We start from the raw sequence: 25,207 nt of genomic DNA, 5'->3' as shown, positions 1-25,207 counted from the left end.
TTAAGGATCTGGTATCTGTAAAGGACTTTGTACTATCGGCACCTTATTTACACAGGCATGGAACGTAAACTGGGAAGTAAAACATATGATGGTTCAATTCGAGGAAGAGAATATTATCTTTGAGTGCCAGTCTGCAGACTGTAAAGTCGTTCACGAATTCATTGGAGGATATATATTCTTGTCGATGCGATCGAAAGAGGCGAATCAAACGTTGAACGAAGAGATGTTCCACAAGCTAACTGGTGGATGGGTTTAGAAATCAGAGGAGGAAAAATATTTCATTCGATAAACCCGCGACACTTATCGAAGTGTTAAATTGTTTGTTATTCGTGAAAATGGAAACTCTGATCTGAGAAACAACGCCGTATGTTGGCTTAAATTTGTAAAAAATACTTAAATCTATATCTAGACGTTTTATTATAGTATTTGTAAATAGAGAAATTGTATCGTCTGTATACAACTGCTGCTCTCGTGATGAGTGCATCTTTTATTTCACATAGGAAATGACTCGCTCTTGGCGAATTAATCATTCGCTCGAAGTACGAAATAAAAAGGGTGATTCATTGCAACCTCGAGATAAAAAAAATCGTTTGTAAAGCAACACGCGCATAATAGCGAGTTATTTTATATTTTACAAATGAAACACGCACAAAATCGACCAGAGTAAACCACGCCTTCTGTACACGCGATGCTGTTGATCCAGGCCACGAACAAATTAATATTTTTACAAGGATAAGCATGCTATATTTGAGTTGCCCTCTAGACTCAACCTCACTAGATAATATTCTTTATGATTTTTTCGATCGCCCAGATCAATCTCTCTCAGGCAAAATATACGTGTAGTTTTAACATGAGGGGGTGCTATGCCGGGCGAGATTGACACAGAAGCGAGGACATATTAAATCGTGTAAATTATTTGTTGTTTTAGTGTAAACTATATATATTAAATATATTTACTTGTACCGTTACTTATTACCTACTTATATTATGTCACGTTACCGAACGTGTAATCAAAAATTATAGTTTTGTATATTAATAGATGCTAGTTGTACAATAAACTTAATTATTATCATCCTCTTAAATTTATTCCCGATTTATATAGATCACTATTCATGATTTATTAAAACTGTGATATTCTTTATTAAAAGTATGCGTTATTAAAAACCATGTATATATCAACAATAATCAGCAATGTAAAAAAAAATGTATTATAAACATTCGTGTGTTCGTCGACGTTCGACGCACGAACGACGCTGGTTCATCCTTGTCGGTCTTATGTTTCTTCATTCAATGGCAGACAATTGTGTATCTTTTCCCGCATTGTCCGTAGCCTTTACAATGGTACCATGATTTTGATTCTCAGTATTCTTGAATGACGGTAATCCTCTTAGTACTACGGGTACGTTGCCACCCCCTGCAGCCCCTGCTCCAACTAAATTTCCTCCGCCTCCGCAAGTCTGGTACAATGTAAATTATAAATAATGTGGACGCATAATGTGTTGGAAGTTTTATATTTGTTTCTTATTTAAGATGAATCACCTGCGCGTGGATAGGCGGTGCTGAATGTACTAATCGACCAGTAAGAGATCCAGGTTTCTCTTTTTTCGTGCGTACCCATTCATGGCCTAGAACCCTTTCTAGCGTTAGCCTCAAAGTAATGTCCGGTTCTAGAATGTGTTTGACGATGCTCTTTGCCAGTGCAGATACCGTTTCCCGCACTCGGGATCGAAACATCCAGTTCCTCGACATCTGATCCTTCAATAGTTTCTTTAGGTTCGAATCGTCGAAGGGCATGGAGGCGTTTAGCATGATAAATAGGATTATCCCAAGGGACCAGACGTCGGCCAGTTTTGGGTTGTAGGGGGTACCGGAAACAACTTCCGGTGCAGCGTATGCCGCAGAGCCACAATAAGTCTCGCTTAGAACGCGTCTACCTTCGTGATCAACGCAGAATCTCGCAAAACCAAAGTCTGCAAGCTTGACATTGAACTTCCTGGATAACAGAATGTTCTCACATTTAAGGTCACGGTGGGCGATATTCTTCCCGTGGAGGTAGTGCAGACCGGAAGCCATTTGTCTGAACCAAAGCTTCGATTGTTGTTCCGGTACAACACCATTTCTTTTTACAAAATCCAGGAGGTCACCATTGTCCGCATAACGCATGAATATGAAGACTCTTGGACCACGCTGCAATATACTATGCACCTGTAATTTTTTTTACCGACCGTTAAATAACGTATTGTTCCGTTAGTACTGTGGTCTTACTTGAATTATATGAGGATTTTCAATCTTTGTAAGGATTTCGAGTTCACGAGGAAAGAACTTGTTGAGGAAATCGAGCGGCGCTTTTTCTTTGTCGAATATCTTACAAGCTAATCGCAATTTCTTCGAGCTCGTTCCGTCCACATATTCCGCCAGGTGTACGGTCGCATACGAGCCCTAACATTTACAAAATTCCAGTTTGCCTCCGGGAATAATTATACGATAATATAAAAAGAATTCGAGTTACAAAAAATAAAAAGTATAAAGAATATACTCGTCCTACGAAAGAGATGAGAACGCGGGAACGTTTGAAGGAACGTACAGAGTTTAAAAAGAAACAGACGACACAATATTGCAGAGCAAAAAGCAGGTAGAGGGGAACTGGAAGAGGTTAACGAACAGGTAGGGAATAGAGGGTTAGGGATAAATAACCTGTCCGATTTTTTTGCCAATAAGATAGCCCCGCTGCTCAAGAGCGTTCACCTCCGAATTTCGGGGGCTGAGTTGCGTGGCCATGCCAGTGGATCTTCATTGGACTTCGGATCCTGATAACAGATAACTGGTTCTTCTTCTTCGTTACACACCTTTCGTCTGCTTTCGTTTCTTCGTACAGATAACTTACTTCCTTTTTATTCCGTATCGTGACAAGTTTCTCCAACTTCCCCCTTCGGGGCGCCTACCCGTATTTTCTTTGAACGTGATTCAATCAATTTTGTCGCCAGAGATGTTGCAGTTCACGCTCCGCAAGGAGCCGGAGCACGCCTCGCTGATTATCACGTCGATGAACCCGAGTCGGGGAATCGTTCTGTCATTTCAAATGGCTGTGTACACTAGAATTTTGAGCGTCGACACCAGCTTGTACCTGGTACGGAACGGGGCAGAGGAAAAGATCCGTGTCTCATTCGAACACAGCCATAATATTCAAAAACAACAAACGATCGATTCTCGAGAGTAATTTCGCCATGACTAGATTCGCTTTAAAAGTATGTTCACGTCGCTTCTTATACACGCGGTATATTTTATAAAGATATTTTTTGCTCCTAACTTCGTTATATACATATTCGATGTGAAATAAATCAATATTTGGATTTATTAATAATTTTTATTAAACATTATTATACATTGCGTAAAAACGAATTACGCAGCCGGATCATCACCTTTAGTGGTACGTGTGTAAATTAGTTGTGCATGATGCTGTACAACTTGCTTAATAAGTCCTTTTTGTTGCAATTCAATCAGTGCTCTCCTAGCAAGTGATCCACGAATTTTTAACCTTTCACTAACAATGGAGGGTGTGATCAATTTGTATTGTGGCACTTCCTTGAGTAGTTTTTCATATGTGCCTTTGTCAAACAACACCTGATTGTTTAACTTATCGCGTACTTTTCCTTTGGACCACTTCTATAATAGACAAAATTAAGAAAAGATTTAGGTATCTATCTAGATTCATTCTTTTAAACATATTTTTTTATAAAATAGTATCAGTCTCATTAAATCAGCTTTTTTACTTCCACTGTTCGTCAAGATTATAAATTTACATCATTTAACATATTTTACAAATTAATCCATGATTCCAACTATCGTACAAACCTTCTTCTTGGCTTTGCCACCGGATCCACCTTCCTTTTTCTTTTGTGTTTTTTGTGGCTGCTTTGAAGACCCTTTAGTATCCTTTTTCGGAGGCTAAAATACGAAACAAAATTAGATCAAATGTTCAGCAAGATATAAGTATTAAGAAACGATGTTGGTTATTAATCAGGCTCATTAAATCAGCATTATACTATCACAAAAGCAATCAAGAATGAGTTTTCTCATCATAATGATTTATTAAAGCATTTATTAACTCTAAATATAGAATAAATAATGTACTTTACAATACTGTTTTTTCTTTCAATAATATTTCAAAGTGTCAACAAAACTTAGGGTCAAGAGAAGAGGTTAGAACTGCCATGTTTATGAAATCAAAACAAGTTCCCATTCTGTATAATGAACATAAATTAATTTCGATCCTCTGAAACTAATTAAACAATATTCTAAGTAAACAAAATCGTCTTAGAATAAAATATCTTATTTGCACTGTACACACCATGTGGATGAAATCGCTCAGAAAGGTTATCCGCGTATTCATACATTATTAGTACAAACCTTTTCAATTAATTTTCAAAATGATAACACTGCACTACACAGAAATGGGATCTTTAAAACATAGATGAAATTATTTTATGTAAGTATTATTAAAATAAAAATAAGATCTTTCTCATAAGTACTCACCATGATGGCTGTCCACTCGGAAAGAAAGGGGAAATGAAGGTATTGCCATCTTGAACGCGTATCTCATTTAGTGCCCCCTACATTACTACTTTAGTAAATGTTACTTCAAAAATGTTAGAAAATTTAAAAAGTAACTATGTTATGGGTAGATAAATTAATCATTTTATTAAAATTAATTTTTTCATTGTAAAATTGTTAAGATTCAGATTGATAAGAAATTCATGAGATATATCATACGTATTATAAGTGACATTGAATTTATGTCAAATCTATTCTATATTTATTCAATGATTCTAACCACTATCATAGAGAATCAATAACTTCGCGTGTGGTATGAAAATGGAAGAGTGTCAGATAATTCCCAAAACATGAAAAAGAAGTGAATGTCAGGTCTATTCTGTCCTTAGTCAATGCTGTCGCTGTCAGTCACTGTCGTCACTGACTACGACCACTGAGGAGTGGCTGTAACGTGTGAAGTATGGCGCCACGCCGTGTGTTTTTGAGTCCCGGTTTTTCATATCTTTGACCCGCTGACAAAATGTATTCGCGCTGAGAATACTTTTTGGTGTCATTTAATTAACAACGAATGTCCATTTGTATTTAGTTTTATACAAGAAGGTATTTTTTTCTTCTCTTAATGTTACCTTATGTGGGGTTAAGATACCTTTCACCGCTCGAAATTTAGTGTTAATCGTGTTTTTATTCTGTATGTGTTACGTTACGTACATGTTACGTACATCTTTATTATGTTACTGTATATGTTAATGTTAAATAAATACAATAGAACTCCATTTGTCTAAATGAAATTTTAGTTAATGACTGATTAACTGAACTTTTGTTGGTTGAATTTATTTATTTGACTTTGCACACCAATTATATGAACGGAGAAGAGTAAATAGTGGATTTCATTGTTGAGCTGCTATTATATAAACTATAATCGTATGAACTGTTTATCGCCCGACAAGTTTTATACAGGTGAATGGAGTTTTATTGTACTCGAATGGAACAGCTGAAATGTCGACAACGTGGCAGTTCATCGTAAACAATATGTTCCATTTAGGAAGTCAATTTCTGACATCGTTAATATATGTGATGAATAGATAAATGAGAGTATCGTTAATCAGCTGTATGTTGGTCTGTGTATTATCGACATATTTTTAATTTTATCGAATATCAATTTTTTTTTTGACATCGAATTAACATCGAATGTCAATATTTTTGTTGAAGTGCAAGATTTGGTTGTATTTCGGTTTATTAAACATGAAATTATTGACTTTCTTTGTATATTATAATAGTTTTCGACGCCTAGAATTAAAAGATACTAGTTTTAATTTCAGGAATCTAGCGGTTCCAAAGTTACGTGTAAGTAAAGTTGAGCGTTTTAACATATTTTAAGTATAAGTTACTTTGACGCCATATTTACTTCTATCCATGATCCATCCAATCATTGGAGTCGCTGGCTGTATACAAATGCACGTGGGTGACAGCCATTTTGCGGCGGGATTTTGAATCGTGAGTTTTGAATTAGGTTTAGATTACACTAATAATACAATAATAATATTCGGCAAAGTTCAGTTTATCGATCATCTGTGGTGATACATAAAATGGTGATATACTAACCTGTAAAATATGCTAAAAACGCTCAGTTTTATATATACATAAATGTTGTACCACTGGATTTCTAAAGTTAAGACCTGCATGTTTGAATTCTATGTGTGGAAAACTATCAGATGATAAAAAGAAAATCAATAATTTTATGTTCCCTAAAACCAAAGTTAAGCTTAAGATTTTTTGTTTAAATGTTTCTGTTAAGATATAAATACAATTAATTAGGAAAAGGTTCATTTGAAAAAACTTTTTCGAGAAGTATAACACAAAAGTTCATTTTATAAAAAAATGACTCTTTCTATTTTTAGGATAAGCTTCATTACTGCAAACAAGCTTGTACCAGAGAAAATGCTTCCACTTTCGCACAAAGATTCAAAGAATCTTGGCAGCAGGATAAAGGAGAAGATATTGGGATGGAAACGTTTAATATTCTCTGATAAAAATACCAGGAATTTATTTTTATTTCTTTTATTGAATTTATCCTTTGCCTGTGTTGAATTAATGTATGGAATATGGACAAACAGTTTGGGTTTAATATCAGACAGTTTCCACATGTTCTTTGATTGTACTGGTTTATTATTTGGCTTGGCTGCATCAGTTATTACAAAGTGGAGAGCAAACGAACGATACTCCTATGGCTATGTTAGAGCAGAAGTTCTGGGAGGATTTGTTAATGCTCTGCTTCTGTTCTTTATTGCTCTCTTCATTATGTCAGAAGCTGTGGAAAGAGCCATTGAGCCTCCGGAGATAAAACACGAAAGACTTCTGGTTGTGTCCATTATGGGATTAATAGTTAATTTAGTAGGAATGTATGTATTCCGTCATGGTCATGGACACAGCCATGGAATGGGACATGGTCACTCTCATTCTCATGGAAGTCATGCACATCCTCACTTGAATCATAGCCATAGTCACGACCATCATGATGTTGAAATTGATCCATCGTTCACTGGTACAAACTCTCAAATCATGAAAGGAGTTTTTTTGCATATCTTAGCAGATACTCTTGGATCTGTGGGTGTAATTATATCAGCAGTGCTGATGCGCTTGTTTGGCTGGTTTATAGCTGATCCAATTTGTTCCATGCTGATCTCAGTATTGATAGTTTTAAGTGTGCTTTCCCTGATGAAAGATTCGTGGGAAATACTGATGCAAAGGCAACCAGCTGCATTGGACCACATTTTACCACAGTGTTATAACAAGGTGACTCAATTAGCTGGGGTATATAGTGTGCAAGATCCACATTTCTGGACACTGTGCTCAGATGTGTACGTTGGGTGCTTGAAATTGGAAGTTGCCAGAACAGTAGAGCCTAAATACGTTGTAGCACACACACAAATGATTTTCCAATCAGCTGGAGTAAGGCATCTAACTGTTCAGTTAGATTATGCACCTATGTGATCTATGAAAAGCATGCATGTCATAAAGTGTTCTTACAAGTGCTCCAAGACTGTATCTATTTGTGGAGTTTGTCAAAAGCAAGCAAGAAATATTGCACTCGTGCAAAATATTCTTGCCATTTTAAAATTATGCAGATATCTTGTTTTAAGCAACAGTGAATATCATCTTGGATTACAGATTATTTAAAAAATTTGTTGAAGTTAAAAGAAAAGAAAAAGAAAGAATAGTAAAAATTCGCAACTCAGGATATTGATATTACTCTTAAGGATATGCCAATTTTGTAAAATTAGCGCAATTGATTATTTACATCTATCACGAATGATAATCATTGATTTCATTTCTTTATAATTCTGTTGTAAATATAGATATTCGTTCATCCATAAATGCTAACGATGTACTTTTCCATCAAGTTGCAACTTATCTCTGTACTATCTTTAACTCTGTACTTTCTAACGATCAAAAATCGCTCGTCATGTTTTGTATTATCTACCGAAGTTTTTATATTAGAATGCATTTAAATGCATTTTGGAAGATCAAAGCTGCATTAAATTACGTCTTTTTATCTTTGCAGGGCTAATTTAAGCCATACCTATAAAAATGTTTCTACTTCGTCTTTGCATTGATTTGTATACAATTACTATTCACGGTAAAGTTTAAACATCATGGTCAATTGTGTGTAAAATGAAGGACAAAGAAAAAAGATCATATTCGCACATAATTACGGTGGCCATAACCATATACAGACAGCTACAGACAGCTAGTCACTACTATACAGAAAGTGTGAAATATATCTTATATAAATATAACTTTACAAAGTGTAATATAAATCGATCTTCTTATGTCTAAACGAAGTTGTGCTTTCCTTATAATTTATCATATTTTTGACATATTAGCCGCGTTAAGTAAATTCATCCCATTCGTATTAAATACTTACGAATGGTTAACGCGCATAGTCAGCATATTTATATTGATGAAACATCATTTCTATAAATATCCGATAGACAAATTGCGAATAATATCAAAATATATAGCAATAGAAAGTTTCTTAAACATGGAAAATGAAATTTTCTTCGTACATTTCATTTAATCGCATATGATTGAAACGAAATGAGGCATCTTCATTTAGAAAGTTTCAAATACCATATTTCGCATTCACAAAAAGCGTTATCCATTTATTTTCATTAATATTGTAATACATCTTTGGAAAAGTGATTATCAAATTAGAATTAACTACAGATTTGTAAGCATAAATTTTAAACATGACCAGGACATTCCATTATAGTCAAGGTATATTATTTGTATATTTGAGATTGTGATGATGTAAGCCAAAATATAGATATTGATAAAATGGAATGAAACCTCATAGAAATTAATAAGAATATTTAATAAGAACGTAGAGAGGAATTTTTTTATCGAGTTTCTGTACCATCTTATACTGAAATGGACGCATTATTTGCAGCGCTATTCGACGAAACTACCACGACGAGCTATGTAATTTCTGAAATGAAAGCCAACGTTGTTATGTTTTATTAATACAATTGTATAAACGAAAAATTTAGAAGAGAATATCTTCGACATGAGCAAAGTGTAAATAATAAAGAAAAATACTTATAATAATCTTTGATCTGTCTCGTTTACGATCCTTTTACTAGTAGAACCTTTTTGTAGAAAATACAGAATGTTTTAATTTAACATAATTGATGCCGTTAGAAATACCCATCAACAAGAGATATGATGACTCCTATATAGGGAATAACGTCTCTAAAAAATTTTCAAACACATATTACATTTATTTGAAGGATATGTATACACATATAAATACATAAATATTTATAATAAAATCGCTGAAGCTGATTCCACACGATAAAACGATCTTGAATGCATTGGACAACGTGCGCGCGTATGGTGTCAGCTTCAGTCTCTCGCCGTTTGAATTAGTTTATTCCTTAAAACGGTCTCGCAAAATTTAACAGATCGTACCTTCGATAAGGATGCTTTCGTGTCTCGTGCGGTGTTTTATGTACATAGCAAACTATCAAAAATGAAAAACTGTATGGAACTCTCGTTCCTGCGAGGCTATACCTGGCTATCTAAAATGGACGATAAAAGGGAATCAAAAACTTCGGTTTCCTCGCTAACGGTACGAAAAATCGAGCGAACACCGTGAAACTGCTTTTCATGTAAAGCTGAACTGAATCCGATCGAACTTACTCGTTGATCTGTTTCACATTAAACTCGTTTATTTCTTGCTTTTTATTATTATTGTTATTATTATTTCGTCGAAGGTATATGGCAGTATCGTGTTCTCTCCGTAGTTTTTGCTCGGTATTGGCAAAGAGATGGCAGAAAATCACACCTTGCGTTCTAGTTCGGCGATCGGTGGATAAAAATCGTCGTATCGCGCTTATCCTAAAAAATAACGAACTCGTGATATAATACCGATAATCGCGAATTAAACTCTACGTTATGATTTGGCAGTTGTGTGTTTTTACTCGCAGAGATATATATTTTCTGTTGTATTCTTTCTCCTTCTTCGTTTCCTTATTTTTATACAATATAATAGCCATCGTTTTCTATTTAGCGTGTAATCGCATAATTCGAAATCCGAGGACGCCTCTTTCTCATTGGATACGTATTTTCTTTCTACCCGCTACTATAGAATATAATTTATAAAATTTCTTCAAGTCTCCAACAACGCGCCATCCGGTAAAGCCATTTCACTCTTGGATCGTCGATTGCAATTCAATCGATCGTAACATTTAATAATCGTGATCAGAATATACTAATAATCGTAGGAATAATAATAGTAATCGTAATAATGGCAATAATAATAATAATATATTACTCTGAATCATATTTTACAGTCCATCTAACAACAACGAACGTATCTAGTTGCAACAGCCTCTTTTTTATATCTTTTTTTATTATTTGTTTTTAAATATTCTCTCGATAGTACGTATGCGTGTGTGTATACGTGTTGGTCTCGCGATAAATTTTTATCTCGTTTCGTTCTTCCACCCTTTTCCATTTCCTTACTCTCTCCCTCTTTTTTCCTCCCTCAAAAGAATACACTCTATCTCTTTTAAAATAAAGATCCTATCTCTACGATCTCGACATTTTTCTGCGTTTAACGGAGTATCTAGAATAACATTCGAGCGAACAATGCTATGATCTATGATCTATACCGTTAGGAAAGTGATGATGCGCAGAAAAGGAAATCACAGTAAGACGAAAATCCACAAAGTGTCGGCTTCATTTCATTCTTCCCTCGTTCTCCATTTATTTCCTCCGTAGTATGAGTAGTCTTTTTATTCTACATGCCTCTTATGGCTAACATCGTCGATCTCGTATCTTCCTAAAACTACGCGCTTATATTCTCATCCTAGACATCCCCTTAGCCTCTCAATTTTTTCGATATCCGTTTCACCGGATCGCTCATGGATACTCAAGAATCACGCGCAATCAATATCTCTCGTTTCTACTTCGTACGTTTCCATTTTCTATACTTCGTTCATCTACAATCAAATTCCAATCGTTATTTTTCTATGGCCACGTTCTTCCGTGGCCAGACAATTAAGAAGCTTCCGTATCGTTGATAACCAAGGGTGTTCCGACAATTCTTCACTTTTTCTTGCTCTTGCTGCTCTTCTGCACCTTCGTGATCTTCAATCTACAGTTTGATCCACCGGTGTACACGACTTCCGCCCTTCCTCCTTCTTCTATCGCGGCAACCAAGGCCTTCACGGACTTTACGTGCACGTCTTTGGCGCTGATCTCCAACGAAGTTCCTGGGAACCGATCTCTTACGCATTTCCCGATACTGGAAGCCTGGGTCTCAGTCAAATCCACTCCGTCCAGGCAGAGCCAAGTCAAGTATTGAAGATGAGTCAGGATCGTCTGCACGAACACGTGCTCCATTTGCACTTTCTTCGCACTGTCGGTCACGATCAATCCGTTCGCCTTTAGGAAGCTCAGGTTGCACAGTTTCAGGTATTTCGCGATCTGTCTCATCGTCTTCTCGCTGTCCTCCAGGGTAACTCGCCAGAAATTGATCCTCAAAGATTGTAGGTTCCTAAAGTGAGAGGAGAGACAGGCGAAGAATTGCTGCAGGATCTTGTCGTCGATGAAGAGCAGAGATCCACTGCTGCCTCCTATAGTGGATTTGTCCAACGAGAGGTCCAGCTCGCTGAGAGCGGTGAAGCCCGCGAGGAATGGCAAGAGAAGAGGCCCTCGTAGCGCCAGACGATCGTTCACTGTCACCTGGAATCAGAAATAATGCTGTGCACCGTTTTGTTCACGACAATTCTCGTTCCTCTCTTTTTCGGTTACAAGAGAAGACCGGGGCTGTCGAATAACGAAGACGAATGGGAATTTCGAGGGTCGTTGCACGAATTCTGATCAGTCGTAGGGTGAAAAGGGGAAAGACAAATTTGAAGGAGCCGCCTCGAGGAAACGTTGTTTTCCGTGTGTCTACTTTTCCAAGATTTACGCAACGAATCGAAGAACGCAATATCGATCGTCGTAGTTGGCTTTACGACGTAACAGAACAGCCAAGACCAGTTCCCGGAGCAGGACGAATAATGTACCGCGGTCAGGATGACCGCTGGCCAAACCACAAACGAATCATCGTCGGCCTCGAATTACGAATCGGCTGGTTCCACTGGACTCGAGCGTCTCGAATGTGACGTTTCGCGTCGAATCCTCTGGCAACTTGATACGTCGGCTAGAATTCTCAGTTGAACGTAACGCGTCGTTACCCTCTTGTTCTGGTACACGCGATACGAGTATTAACACCGGAGTCCCTCGAAGCACTTTGAGAATAACCGAGAGGAACAGCAGTTGCTTTCAGGTCATCCTTACAATGAGATATCGTAGTCTGCATTTCGATACGGTCCAATTAACCTCTCTATTTATGGCACAAAGAGAGAGAGAGGCCACTCGAAAGAGAAGATTCCTCGAGAAGAGAGAACCATCTCTCATTTCGAACGTCTAACCATCGGGGAATCAGTTTCGTCGACTCGTTAAAGACGACCAATGATCTAATTCGTAGTTGCGGAACTCGCGCAGAAGTCAGAAGTCCGAGCTGGATCCTTTTCATTACCCTGCGGGATGGTGGCCTGGAAAAGAGGATTACTTACTTGAAAACCAGCCAGCCTGAGGAATACAATCGCGGGGCAGGCAGGAGGCGGCGCGGCTCTCAGGAGTTCGGCCCCGGCGTCGTCTCGACGTCCTAATCTCGCCAAAGGACCCTCGTGGACGGCCAGATGTAGTCGGGCGTTGCAAAGACTTAGCTCGCGGACGCTCGTATATCTGAGCAGCTCAGAAAAAACTGCTAGGCTGTCGGATTCCTGCAACATCGACCGTATCTCTCATTTCTTCCATATCCTTTGACTTGACAGTCCAAACAAAAATTTGAATTTCTATTTAGATGTTCTATTCAGATTGCTCAATCTGAAGAATCGATGCTAAAGTCAGAGACGAAATTAGGCTTCGCTACGATTACAATTTATCTTTGCTGAATCGTATCTATAATTCCACACGACGTATGTGACACGACATAGGAAGACAAAGGGGTAATGTCAATGGAATGTGGGGAATCCGCTCGCGATTCGCCCGAAGACTCTTTGATCCACTGATAGACAGGGGTTTCCATTATTAACGTAGGCTGCTGAACGACGTTAAACGAGAAAGTGGTTTGTCTAAGAGCGTCGCGACGCCGACATCGCTTGTGGCATTACGTAACCTCGGCAATGAGACGGGAACAAAGCGACGTGTGCAGATACGATGGCTTCCGAGATTACAGGATCGCACGGGTTCGTTGCGCGGCGCAAGATGAAGCTCCGACGATAATACGAAAGTTAACAAGCTACGACTAATCTTCAAATCGGGTTTGCGATCGCGTCGCGTTGTTCTTCGTCGTGTTACCACTTCGAATAGCACGTACAATACGATCAACGAAAGATTCCAACGCGAAACACGGGAGACCCTAGGGGCACGAGTGAAACGCGGAAGTATAAAATCTCCAGTGTAACGATGTTCGTCGCTGTCGAGGACGTACGCGTGGGAAGTACATCGGGCTTTTCAAGATTCATATCGGAACGCGCCGTCTGGAAATAGCGTGACCCAATTAGACGACACAGTTTCGAACAGAGACGTCGTTAAGCTGCGCGAATCGACGTGCTGCTTCAGATTGATTTCGAAGTCGAACCTCTTCGATTCGAACGGCTACGTTCTACTTTGCCACGGTTGTTCTCAATGTCGCGATAGAGAACTACGCGTGGAACGGAGCGTGTACCCTATATTCTGGCGCGCGATGATCCCTCGGGGAATCTCGCGTGGCTTGTGAAAAGCCAGGACGAAAGCAGCGAACAGTGTGGCAGCTTTGAGGGGAAATTACGTTTCGAATAGAGAGGAATCGTAGAACGATTGAAAGAACCAATATTTTATGGGAGATTTCGGGCCGAGAGTGGAGTTTGTTCGTTGTTTGGACGCGGTTCAATGGGTCTGAACGAATCGATACAGAAGAATATTTCATGAGGGTTAGTATGCCGCCTGAAATACGTAGTCGCAGACGAGCCACGGTTTAAAAATGTTTACTCGATAATCGGCGCAACAAGTGTCGCTCGGTATTTTAATCGACCGCTTCTATTCCATCGGCCTTGCGCAGAAATTAATCCGTCTACGGTCGTAAAAAAAATGGTGTCGTTAGCCTTTATCACGAAACGTATTAACGGGAACGCTGGGTGCTTCCCGTTTCACGTCTCCTCGTTTTCTTGCGAAACGTTTTTGTAGTCTTGCGGTCGCTTTATTTTGTCGAATTACTCGATCGTTTTATTTCGTTCGAGGTTTCGCCGGGTTTAAGGCCATTAAAATGCACAAGAAACGCGAATTCGTACGTCTTTTGGAATTCTTCGTCTCGCGCTCGATTCCAGAGGCATTCGGCTCTTTTTCCGCGCGAAATAATTTCACCGACAGATCGCGTGATTTACGAAGGTAGTTTTCGTGAGGAACGTTCGCTTGGCTTGAATAATGCTGGGAAAATTGGCCGAAATTACGACCAGCGCAGACCAACTGCCGGGAGAACGCGATTACACCTTGCTCCTCGGCCAATATAACGAACCTCCGCTACTTGTCGACACGCCGGAGAATTTTCTTCGTTAAGTACTTGCTAACGAAACAGGAATCCCTCAAGAACCAGCGGAAGCGATTAAACCGACTAAATTCTACGAATTTCCAACGTTTAAGCTTCTAAAAGACTCTTGCTCGGAATACATGGAAAACAAACGATTACCGTCCGAAGATCAAAGTACAAAAGGCTTCCGGTCCACGAATTTAAAAACCGTCGAAATACCTTGAAATACAAAGTCACGAAGTAATCTTTTTCGGTAAATCGCTTCTCCTTTGCTTCGTACTTGGCATTATTAATAATCGACGGCTGTTTTACGCGCTTTCGAGCAGAAGTTGCGACTACCGAACAGTTGCTCGCGATCTCGTTCCGTCGGTGTAACTTTTGTCACGGACGTCATCGTGAAAATCACAACGAAAACGTTCGAGCCCGGGGGACGCGTTCATCGTGGAGAACGATGGTCGACGAGGTTGTGTTCGAAAATTGTTTTTCGTCCGCGGCATCGTTGATACCATGCCATACATAAAACGCCGACGGTCCGGTCGAGTTCGATGAAAAATACCAGAGTGGCCGCATAAATTCAATGAATCGGCTGCCGCGGCACGATTCTTTTTAAATGGAAATCATACCGGATCGTGACAGGCCGAACAATAATGTCGCGGCCGCGGTAGCGGCGCACAGGGACAACAGAAGAGAATAGAGAGGAACGCTGGAGGGAGAAAGAGAGGGGACTTGAACGAGCTGCATTGTTTATAATCACCCTCGTGCGTTAAATTAAATCTGGCCGGGTTCGTTCCGCTTCATTGTTTCCGCGCGTGATATCATCCATCCACCGGTAGGATTTTACGGTTGTACAATTTATCCTGGATATTCTGCGAATTACGCGCTTCCCGAGATTCCCGCCCACATTTCATCCACGATCACCCCCTGTGCACGTTGCTGCACAGTTTACCCTCGTTACTGATGCGATTAAACGACAGCGTTGCGCTATCGGTCCGCCGATAAGCCCATTCGAAAACTGAGGACAAGGACGAGAAATCTAGAACGTTAGTTTTTATCGGCTGCAATTTGAAGAAAAACTCGAGCTTGTCGTAGTTGTACGCTTTTATCTCTTTTGACAACGATCGCGATACCACGAGCGACGTTTGTCGAATATGAATATCGATTTGTACTCGATGTCGTAAAGTAAACCAAAGTCGGAGAAAGATAAGCCGCGAGGGTTGTTACGATTGATCTCAGGCCATGTTTTTCTCAGACGAGCTGTTCCCGTTACCGGGCAAATTCTCACGTTGTTTTGAATAAACGTTTCACAAGATCGCTTTGCATAATGGAACGAAGAGGAGCGAGATACGTCAGACGCGGCGGCATTTCCATGGAGATTTTCAACGAGCCCCATAGACGCTGGTCAGGATCGTGGAAAAGAATGTTCGAGCGAAGGAAGTCGCGCTAGAATGGGATGCCGCGTAATTTATCGCGGGCAATATTACCGGCGACGTTGAGCGGTCTGGAAAACCTCCGGGCCCCTGCACACTCGTATTTTATGGCGTCTGAGAATCCCATATTTCGACTATACTCTTTATCTAGGTGAATTTAAACGAATTGTTTCTGGATCGAGTTGTTACACGAGTTGAATGCAACGAGTATCGGAAATTTCACGATGCCGTGATTCGATCAGAATTTAAGAACGATAGAAGACGAATGATATGAAAATTAGAAAATCTACAAGAATGTACTTGTCATTTTCCTCTCCTGTGATCTCCATTTATAGAGAAATTTAACGTTGCTTTACTTATGTATCTCTCTTTAGTTTAGCAACTCCAACTTGGAAACTTTGGAAAGTCGTAGAATGCGTGAAATATTCCGCAGTTGATTAACGTTTGATTAGCGTGACTGACGCTGCGTATAAGGAAAAGGTTATAAATCATCCAAGCTCGGACCGCGTCACAGGTGGATAATAAATAAGAAGATGTTTGAGCGAGCGTTTCCGAGTAATGGCCAGGTCGTTCCACTCTGCCGGCAATGATCGATTTGTCCACTTAATGCGCCATTTCTCCTGTATTCTATTTCCCGGGGAAATTGGTTACGGAACGATGTAGCTGCGTCGGATGATGCAGCGATGCCAGAGCTGGCGAGTTTTGCCGGCAGATTTAAGTAAATTGAATCACACGGACGAGCGAACGGCAGCATTTTTAATAATGGAGAATCCATTTGGCCGCGTCGCGAATATATGTCTTGTTTGCCCGTCGAGTATTTTGCTTCGATATCGTTCGCTTTATTTCGCCAAAGGCAAAATCTCGCTCGTGTCTTCTTGCTTTTAAATAAATCACATTTTTCGCGATCGCGTCGAGACGTTTCAAGCGTTTCCAACGTCCGCACACACCCGTATGTGTTTGGACACTTACAGAAATTGATTTCAATATATTTTGTTTTCCAAGTATCAAAGAACTTGAACCGATCGCTCCGATTCATTTATCCTGTCAATCATTAGTGACTTTTTCGACGTGTAATTTGAATAAATTGGTCGCGAGGACGTTGCATTCGGAATAAAGAAGTAGCTGCTACGAACGTAAATCTCGCAGGGAACAACGCGTTGCACGTTTCCTACGGATAAATTCGTCTTATCGACGAGATGCATTTATCCTCGTTTTCTTCGTATCAATCTGTTTCTAGCCCAGTTTCGATTCGCAAATTTATCGTGAAATACGAATAGAAGCGAATGTCAAATCGCAGAGATCGCAAGATGTCTCGAGAAAGGACAAAGAAGCAATGAGAAGTGGAACGAGTAATGCCGAATTTTATGGTAATTTCATGGTAGACTCTTTCAAATTCTTCTTCTCTTACGCTTCTTTTACGAGCTTCGTGTCATGTATGTGTGATACATATGTAGGTGCATCGTATTTCATACAGTACAGTGGTATAGATGGTTTTTACGATTGGTCATATCGTCATTCGAAATTTTCTACTTTTTCTTCTTCCATTTGCTCGTTCGACCTTTCACGATAAGAAGAGGACAGGAATCTCGGCTTTTTTATTTTCCTTCTCGTTCTTCTTTTGGTTTTACTATTGCGGCTTCTGGTACGCCTGCGACAAATAGAATGGCGGATGGCATTTTATACGAAGAGACGGAAGGCAACGAAGAAAAGGAACAAAGGAGCTCACGGTGGTTGAGTCTCGAATCGGTAGTAGAAACAGGCTTTAATGCTCAGTCAGTAGAAAAGGAGCGGTCCCTACCAGACGTCGCGTCGATCGGATAATTTCTACAAAGGGAATTTTACGGCGTATAATTCTTTCAGTCGTCTGACCAGATGGTAGCCAAAGGTAGCTCGTGAATTTCATTCTTAACGCACGCTGCATAATGATAGGTTTCCAATTAAAGCGGAAAAGTTACTACGAGACTCAGTGAAACGACTCGGTGTTTCGTCAGTCCGCTGATAGCTGAGCTTTTCGTACAGCCAATATTATCATCTATCGTGCGACAAACATTCCGGTATCTCTGAGTCTGTGGTAAAAATGGAACGAATGTTTGTCGAATTCTTGTTCTATTTTAAACGACGTGAATGCGGGTGTCGCGTTCCAGCGAGCTTCTACTTAAACGTTGCTTTCAGCGAGAACAACGAGTTCGTGTTTGAGGTGAACGTGATAAAATAGGTCATTCTGTATTATTCATGAAGACGTTTCAGACGGCCGAGGTACTTGGAAACATTAACTGCTTGCTAATTAGGGGAACGCGCTGCGCCCACAACTATCGACGATGAGCTCGTAAGCCATTTCCATCTTCACGTACGCTCGCATTAGTTAACGAAGTTCCAACCGAGACTAAGGCAAACAGGATCCATTGTAAGTCGACGACGTGACGTTCTACGACGCGAGGCAACGACAAAAAGATCAACGATATTTCGCGTCGATGCGACGGCTTAGCTCTCTCTCTCCTTTCTGAAGAAGATCGAACTTCTCTTTCCACGTTGACTCCTCCCATAGCAATTAGTATGCGGTCTAAACAATACCCAAGTCACTTGTCCTTTATCTTCTCTACTTTCCTTGGTCGGCCGGTATCGTTGATAATTAATTACCCACTTTAGGATAATCCTCCGGCGCACCTGCTAGGATTATCTCGCGGTCGTGTTCTCTTTCGCCTCTGCCGCTTTTCGGTTGTCTTGCCCCTTTCGCGAGCCACTACTCCTACTCGTACCAGAGACAATGGCTCGTCGCCAACAATGGCTTAGGCGGAGATAGAACCCCGGGAGAAGGTTAAGAGGTTCAATGGAAGGAACCGAGAGAGAAGTATTTATGTTATGTACTCGACAGATATATGTACACACATAGAAGGGATACCATCGAGTAGGTGCGACTAGATGAAACGTTTTATGAAGCGAAAAGCGGAAAGGACAAGAGCAAGTTTCGCTCTTAATTGACGACCGCTTCTAATTAAATTTACCACTGCAACGCGCACGCTTCGTCTCAAGTAGAACGATCAACGTCCATCTCCGTGGAAGCGTGGTGAAAGTAATTGCCATCGAAGACACCTGTTGTCGTGCCCGAATCGATGCATCACGTTCCTTATTGTTAAAACTTGCCAACGTTATTTCATCGGTTCAGGCTGGTCGTTGCCGAATAATTCGGAGGGAGCGAAGAAACGGCAATGGACGATGAAATTGCAGTAATCGACGTACAATTGCTACGCGTGGCTAGTGGTTCTGGACGTTAATCAAAGCGTGGTGTGAAAATAATGCGCATCAGGGACACCTGTCGGTCGGCTCCCCGACCGCTAGCCGGTCGTTTCGAAATCTCGACGTCATAAATCTGATTAGGTGACGCGTTTAGGGAGTGTCCTGCGTGTAATCGTCTGTGGAACGTCCAATCTCGTTGGCGTTTCCGCTGGTTTGCGAGGGAAATCGTTCTATTCGCCGGCGGTGGGGGTAAATCGACGAAAATTCGCGCATGAAAACGGTTGAATTTCCTGTTTGTGGAACGCGTCGTTTCTCGTGCTCGTTTCCGCCCGACGGTTTCAAATCGTGTCGTTGCTTCGCGTCGAATATGGCTAGGACGTAGCACGAGCTGGGAAACTCAATGGAATTTCCAGCAGATCTGTCTTGCGGTGTCGTTAAAAATTCCAAAGAAGAAGAGCACGGGGATATGCGCAAATCCCTGTGACCTCGGTTCCATGGTTGGAAACCACAGACTTCTCGAGTGATTCTTTTTACGAGCCACCAAGTTACTGTTAGTAGACCCCGGATACCTCATCAGTTCCTTTTATGGATCCCGCTTTGTTCGTAATTCCGTCGAAACCTCGAAAACGTAACCGCAAAACTCCGTGTCTGTTCGTTTAGTATCGATCCTTACTTTTTTCGTTTAATTTATTCTCTTAAGACGAAAGCAGGCATGGGGAATGTTTGAAAGGATAAAGAACCATGAGTCGTAGAAAAACGAGCGAGTCCTCCGTGTGAAATCCCATTCCATAATATTCGTAGCCATAATCTTCGCAATTCTTAGGGAAGAAAAAAGTTCTAATTTGGAATAGAAGTAAGCGCCGCGTGAATTCGTATTCTCGAAATCTCAATGACGCGATATAACCACACGGAACGCTGAAAATTTCACGGTTTCGAGTTGCGCGTACACCTCGTTCTTAGCAGATCTTACGTTCACGTCGGTCGACCACGGGCAGATCGGTAAACCGGCGAAATTATATCGTTTCGATTTACTCGGAAGTCAGCTGGTATTTACGCGGAACGTCAGTTTCGATATAACGCGAAATCGAATTTTTCGCTTGTTGTGCTATCCGGTACTTTAATACGATAAGCAGTTTTCTGTGTTACTGCGTTATCAAAGCGGTTATCGGCGGGAATAAAAGAATGCTTTGCGGCATGCTCACGGCTGGTATTTCAGATTTAAGAAGGTTTGAGCGGCGCCGTGCGTCGGCGGAGCTTACACGAACTTTTCAGACATTGTTATTGAGACGGCTAGTTGGAATTCTGCTCTCTCGTCGGACGCGGTGGTCGGGACCGTTATGCAACTTTGTGCTGCATAGCTACGGCCAGCTGCGGAGCAGCACCAGGATATTACCAGCTAGCACTTTCGGAATTGCAAGCCACCGACCAGGAAACGGGAAGCCTGCCGCTCGAACGATTCTTACTCGACGCCCCCACCCTTTATTTTTCCCCTCTTCAACTTTTATGGCTTTCCCCCGTGTCGGTTGCTCAACGAATACAAATCAGCGCCTTCTGTTCTTCGCGAATTATCGCCCTCTTGCCAATTTACCCTCTACATGTGGATTTTCTGACTTTTACATCACTCACTGGCTTGCAAGTATTTTAATATAAAATATACAGGTGCAAGCCATACGAGTCTTTTCAAGATATAATGTATACAATTAATTTCCATAAATAATGATAATAATTGTAATTAATTGATGCTAATGTAAATTGTCTGAAACACGTATTCGAACCCCAGAATCGAATACAAACATATTCAGTTATTAAAATATTATTCTATAAAAAAAAAGAGTAACGTGACTTAACATGGTTTCTAACTGCGGTGTTGACGTGTAAAAATTATCAAACAACTTCTGCACGAACTTACCTCTATTCTGAAAGTCCAACCCTCGAGACTGAGCAGCTTAAGGGTGGTGTTCCTGGCGAGCGCGTGACACAGCAATCTGGAAGGATGATCGTCGAGGGCTAGTCGTGGACTGGCCAGATCTAAGAGCTGAAGACAAGGCGCTTCTGTCAATGCAAGAACCAATGGCATGACGTCCGCTGGTCTGGACGCACCAGCAGCCCTTAAAGCATCCAAATTGCGCGCCCTTCTGATGGTCTCCCCCAAGCAGCCCGCATCTAATCCGCCGAGCAAACACTTAGACACGTTCAAGGACCTCAGCTTGCAATTCGGTTCTCTGCGGAATTCGATAAATCATCGCCGATTAGTTGAATACTCGCGTAATTCTCGACTGGTCGACGTTGCTGTCGCTATTCAGTTTGCAATTCTATTTCAATAAATTGGTAGAGGGAAATTGATATTTGGAAAATGAAATTTTAACGAGCAAAATTTTAATGACAAGCGAAAGAATAGAGAAGAAGACTGTAAGGAGAGTTGACAAAATGAATAAGAGGTTAAAAAGAGGCGGAGAAAATTGGTTACATAAAAAGGAAAGTGGCTCCTCAGTGTCCTTATGATGCAATTGGATTGGATTCAAGTTCTAACGAGGATTCACTCGGGGGTTAATAGTATCGGTAATTGGAAGGATCGTGAACTCTCTACGATAGGAGAAATGGCGAATTAGCATAGGAAAAGTGGACCAATAATACGAGGGAGGGCTAACAGGGGTTTCCATTACGGCTGTGAGCTTGCCCATAACGGAACAAGAAATTAAACTCGAACGTCGATACAAATCTCTAGTTCGCAATCTCGCTTAAATCAGTGACCCACATTCCACGAATAATAACGATCTACATTAACAAATAGTGCAGCATAATTTGCACGGAATTATAACAGAGTCTCTGTCATGTTGCCTGTTTCGATATAGAGCCACAAACCGGAGAAAGAACTGTGAAACTAAAGAAGGAGGATTTAATCAAAGCAACTGACAAGCTCAGTAATTACGCAAGATCGATGATTACACCGATGTAACGGTTGATGGGGGTGGGTCCCCTTTATTAATTGAACACAGATAGACTTTTAATTAAATCTCGCTCGCGCTGACTGGACGGATGAAGAAAAAAAGAAAAAGATCGGCGAGGAAATTAAGATTGTTACAAAAATGGAGGTCTGAAGTAAATGCAATTACGGCTATAGGAAGCGAAATAACGCAGACCCGTCTGTGTTTAACGAGATCGATTCCGAGCAGCGTTGATTATTCGCCGGTACGCTTGTAAATTGAACAGTTCCCCGACAAATCAGATCATCCATTAACACGTGCTCGCAATTCTCCACGCAGATGTGTCTGACTAACCGATACGTCTCGTCACGTCGGATTTAATGTAATCGAGTCCACTAAAAGTTTCAGGCTCCGGCAATAACTTAATGAATCAGACGTATCGGCCCACAACAGTTCCACAAGGGTTGTACAAGAATTCCATTGTTTCTAGAGCGGTTCTCTTCGTTCACGTTCACGGTAACTTTCGTCCAGAAGAAACTTTACCACGCGTAGCAAGGGACTGCGTATACCTGCGTTTAATAGGGACAATTGAAGGAGCTCGATCGTTTGGATCGGTCGGGATCGCGTCTGGATTTAATAGTATCCACTCCTCGGAGGATATTTACTCGGGCTATTAGCGTGGTGGCATGGCTTGGTAGCGGCGTGCACAGCTAATGGCGCGCCTTTAATGGTATCCGGCACAAATAAATTGCAGCGAGTGGGCTGGACGTATCTATCGCAGGAAAAATATAGCTTGCGAGCTGCTACGTGCCGGTCGTGCTTTGAATCGCCATCGAGAATAAACATTTTATTCAGACCGCTCACGGCGGATAAGCTACTCGGCCAATAAAAGTGATACTTTAAATCAAAGCGTGTATCGACCACCGTTTTTCTCTCGATTTCAACCGCTCGGTATCGTTCTCTGCTAGGAAACCTCGCACTCTGCCGCGAGAATAAACGGCCGCCAGGTAAGCAATGGATCACGGGCTACGCGACGTATTTCGGATATCGCGCTTCCTCGTGCGATTGATTTTCCTTTTGAGTGTTCCGTGCAACGCTTAAAACACCTTTGTAACCGCGAACGTAAAAATACTTGGATAAATGAATGGACAATGGAACACCGTGCTTTCTAAACAGTTGAAAGAGCTGTTTCGGATATCGGCCTTTAGACCTTCCGCGTGATTTTCCTTTTGAACGTTCCAGGTTCGAGACACACCTTTGTAATGAAAACAAGAACGAAGGTAAAAATATTTGGATAAATCGATGGAAAGCGGAATGCGATTTTTAAACGGTTGCACGGTCCGGAGAAACCCTTTACAAGTTAAAATGGAACACTCAGCGAATTACATTTACTCGAGTTTTCCAGTGATACGTTTTAACTGGATGAAATCGCGAGTCCTATGGAAATTCGAAGCAACGTGAAATAGTCACAGAGGAATTTCTCTAAACGAATAAAGAAACAGCAGAGAGTGAATGTGCAAAGAAAACAGGAATCGATAGGTACACTTAGCTATTGTAAGTCGTAAACAAGTTAATTGCAGCAAGCTAGAACTTGCAGTCTTCCTGTAGTTCCCTTTCAACTGCACTCAAAGAAGATTGTCCGAAGTTACGGCACGGGCCGCGTATACCTGAGCAATCCGGATGCTTAACAACATTAACTGCACCGCGTTTCGTGCCATACTTTTCCACTTTTGCCTTTTCTTCCTTCTACCAGAGTTCCCATCAAACTCGGTTACCGTCGAAAATTTCGATCGAGCGAAATATTTGATTTAAAGCATGAATTTGTAAAAGTTTTTAAACGATGTTTTCAATTTATCAACGGATTGTACATGCTACCGCCGACTACATTCAACAGTTATGTGTTTCAAAATAGCTCTTTTTATTTATGTATGGTCGGATCGGACACTTTTAATTGCATCGCCAGCCGAGGCGAAACACTGTTTCGCTTTACCATCTGGATTCTTCGAGTAGCCTTTTGACTTGCTCGCGTTCCCGTGCGTTACAACGAATTGAAAACGCGGGTTGCGCACGCGAGTGGATTGCTTGGAACGCGTATGAATGGCTGGACGATGTTTTTAATTAAAAATACGAAGCGGCCCGTCAGATGCGAGTAAATTGGACTTAGCTGAGAAAAATATTTGCGAGATTATTTCTCCGTGCCAGTCTGACTCTTTGCCATTGAAAACGTGTTTCCGTTAAACCCTATGACTCAGTGAGATACGCGGCTGGAAATGATCAAAGCGTCTTGCTCAGAAAATAGACCTAATATCATCGATGGAAACTGGCGCGAAATTTCTACGGAAATTCGAGGATGGACAAATTTCTCATTTGAACGAGTTTTAAGAGACTCGATAAAAATGTGAAACGTTGAAAGAGCGCGGAGGCGAGGCTAAATTCCATGGCTGTTATGTGTTGTGTAAAAAGCCGATGAAACAAAGGGAAGGGACAAAGCAAAGGAACAGGGTGTAAGTTATTTTTCACGTTTCAGGGTTGACGCGTGGAGATTCGTTCGTAAACGGAGAAACAATGAACCTGAGGGCCGCGACGCAGCCGGTCGACTTCCGTTTCGCAGTGTGTTCCAACGCGCCACGTATCGCGCCGAAGCTCGCGCTCGTAAACGGATTCATAAAGGGCGCGAGAGTGTGCTTTCTTCCTGGCCACCTTTTCATCAACGGGCCACGGAACAAATGGTTCAGGCCACGGCCAATAGAGGAAAAGCACGAATGCCTGTCGCCGTTCCTTTTACGACGATTCTCGCACAACGTTTCTAGTTTCTACCTTGTTCCTCGTTTCGTACTTTCGTTTTATGGCCACCTTGAAATCTCAACAACGACACGCGTCAAATCAAAATGGATTCCAGCTGTTTTGTGTAATTGAACGTTCGAACCTTGTAATCCGTGTCTGTCGTG

At 41.0% G+C, this 25,207-nt stretch overlaps 5 protein-coding genes and 1 non-coding gene across 13 annotated transcripts in view; 2 read left to right on the top strand and 4 right to left on the bottom strand.

The window, feature by feature from the left end:
- Positions 1-1,072, top strand: part of LOC132912562 (unc-112-related protein-like) — a 37,331-nt gene extending 36,259 nt beyond the window's left edge. For both annotated transcript variants that reach the window (XM_060970064.1, XM_060970065.1), the window contains exon 8: positions 56-1,072. In XM_060970064.1, coding sequence (XP_060826047.1) covers positions 56-256 — 201 coding nt within the window. In that variant the 3' untranslated portion in view covers positions 257-1,072. The remainder of the gene's footprint in view (positions 1-55) is intronic.
- LOC132912567 (testis-specific serine/threonine-protein kinase 1) lies at positions 1,064-3,195 on the bottom strand. 2 transcript variants are annotated; one of them, XM_060970078.1, is made up of 5 exons: positions 2,885-3,195; positions 2,695-2,807; positions 2,266-2,439; positions 1,540-2,205; positions 1,064-1,457 (listed from the first exon to the last, which is right to left on the bottom strand). In XM_060970078.1, exons 2-5 carry the CDS (start codon positions 2,776-2,778, stop codon positions 1,284-1,286), a joined length of 1,098 nt encoding a protein of 365 aa, XP_060826061.1. In that variant the 5' UTR covers positions 2,779-2,807; positions 2,885-3,195; the 3' UTR covers positions 1,064-1,283. The 2 variants fall into 2 exon arrangements, with proteins under 2 accessions (XP_060826061.1, XP_060826062.1); XM_060970079.1 differs by lacking the exon at positions 2,266-2,439 and having other exon boundaries at positions 2,695-3,195.
- A 149-nt stretch (positions 3,196-3,344) lies between these two features.
- On the bottom strand, positions 3,345-5,966 carry LOC132912851 (small ribosomal subunit protein eS25). The gene is made up of 3 exons (XM_060970629.1): positions 5,940-5,966; positions 3,853-3,945; positions 3,345-3,663 (listed from the first exon to the last, which is right to left on the bottom strand). The coding sequence occupies exons 1-3, from the start codon at positions 5,964-5,966 to the stop codon at positions 3,400-3,402; spliced, it is 384 nt and encodes a 127-aa protein (XP_060826612.1). The 3' UTR covers positions 3,345-3,399.
- On the bottom strand, positions 3,741-3,811 carry LOC132913081 (small nucleolar RNA SNORD57). Its single transcript, XR_009659325.1, has one exon. It is a non-coding gene; the product is annotated as a small nucleolar RNA SNORD57 (small nucleolar RNA).
- On the top strand, positions 4,761-9,159 carry LOC132912568 (zinc transporter 7). 3 transcript variants are annotated; one of them, XM_060970081.1, is made up of 3 exons: positions 4,761-5,151; positions 5,871-6,045; positions 6,450-9,159. In XM_060970081.1, exon 3 carries the CDS (start codon positions 6,490-6,492, stop codon positions 7,540-7,542), a length of 1,053 nt encoding a protein of 350 aa, XP_060826064.1. In that variant the 5' UTR covers positions 4,761-5,151; positions 5,871-6,045; positions 6,450-6,489; the 3' UTR covers positions 7,543-9,159. The 3 variants fall into 3 exon arrangements, with proteins under 3 accessions (XP_060826064.1, XP_060826063.1, XP_060826065.1); XM_060970080.1 differs by lacking the exon at positions 5,871-6,045 and having other exon boundaries at positions 4,762-5,151; XM_060970082.1 differs by lacking the exons at positions 4,761-5,151; positions 5,871-6,045 and adding an exon at positions 5,220-5,508.
- Positions 9,160-9,311: 152 nt separating this feature from the next.
- LOC132912561 (uncharacterized) overlaps positions 9,312-25,207 on the bottom strand; it is a 171,229-nt gene continuing 155,333 nt past the window's right edge. For all 4 annotated transcript variants that reach the window (XM_060970060.1, XM_060970063.1, XM_060970061.1 and 1 more), the window contains exons 10-12: positions 21,245-21,557; positions 12,681-12,890; positions 9,312-11,802 (exon numbers count right to left, since the gene is read on the bottom strand). In XM_060970060.1, coding sequence (XP_060826043.1) covers positions 11,164-11,802; positions 12,681-12,890; positions 21,245-21,557 — 1,162 coding nt within the window. In that variant the 3' untranslated portion in view covers positions 9,312-11,163. The remainder of the gene's footprint in view (positions 11,803-12,680; positions 12,891-21,244; positions 21,558-25,207) is intronic.

The sequence above is a fragment of the Bombus pascuorum genome, chromosome 12 (genome assembly GCF_905332965.1).
Source record: "Bombus pascuorum chromosome 12, iyBomPasc1.1, whole genome shotgun sequence".
NCBI lineage: Eukaryota > Metazoa > Arthropoda > Insecta > Hymenoptera > Apidae > Bombus > Bombus pascuorum.
Note: the sequence above shows the minus strand (reverse complement) of the source record. Positions and strands in the feature narration are given on the sequence as shown.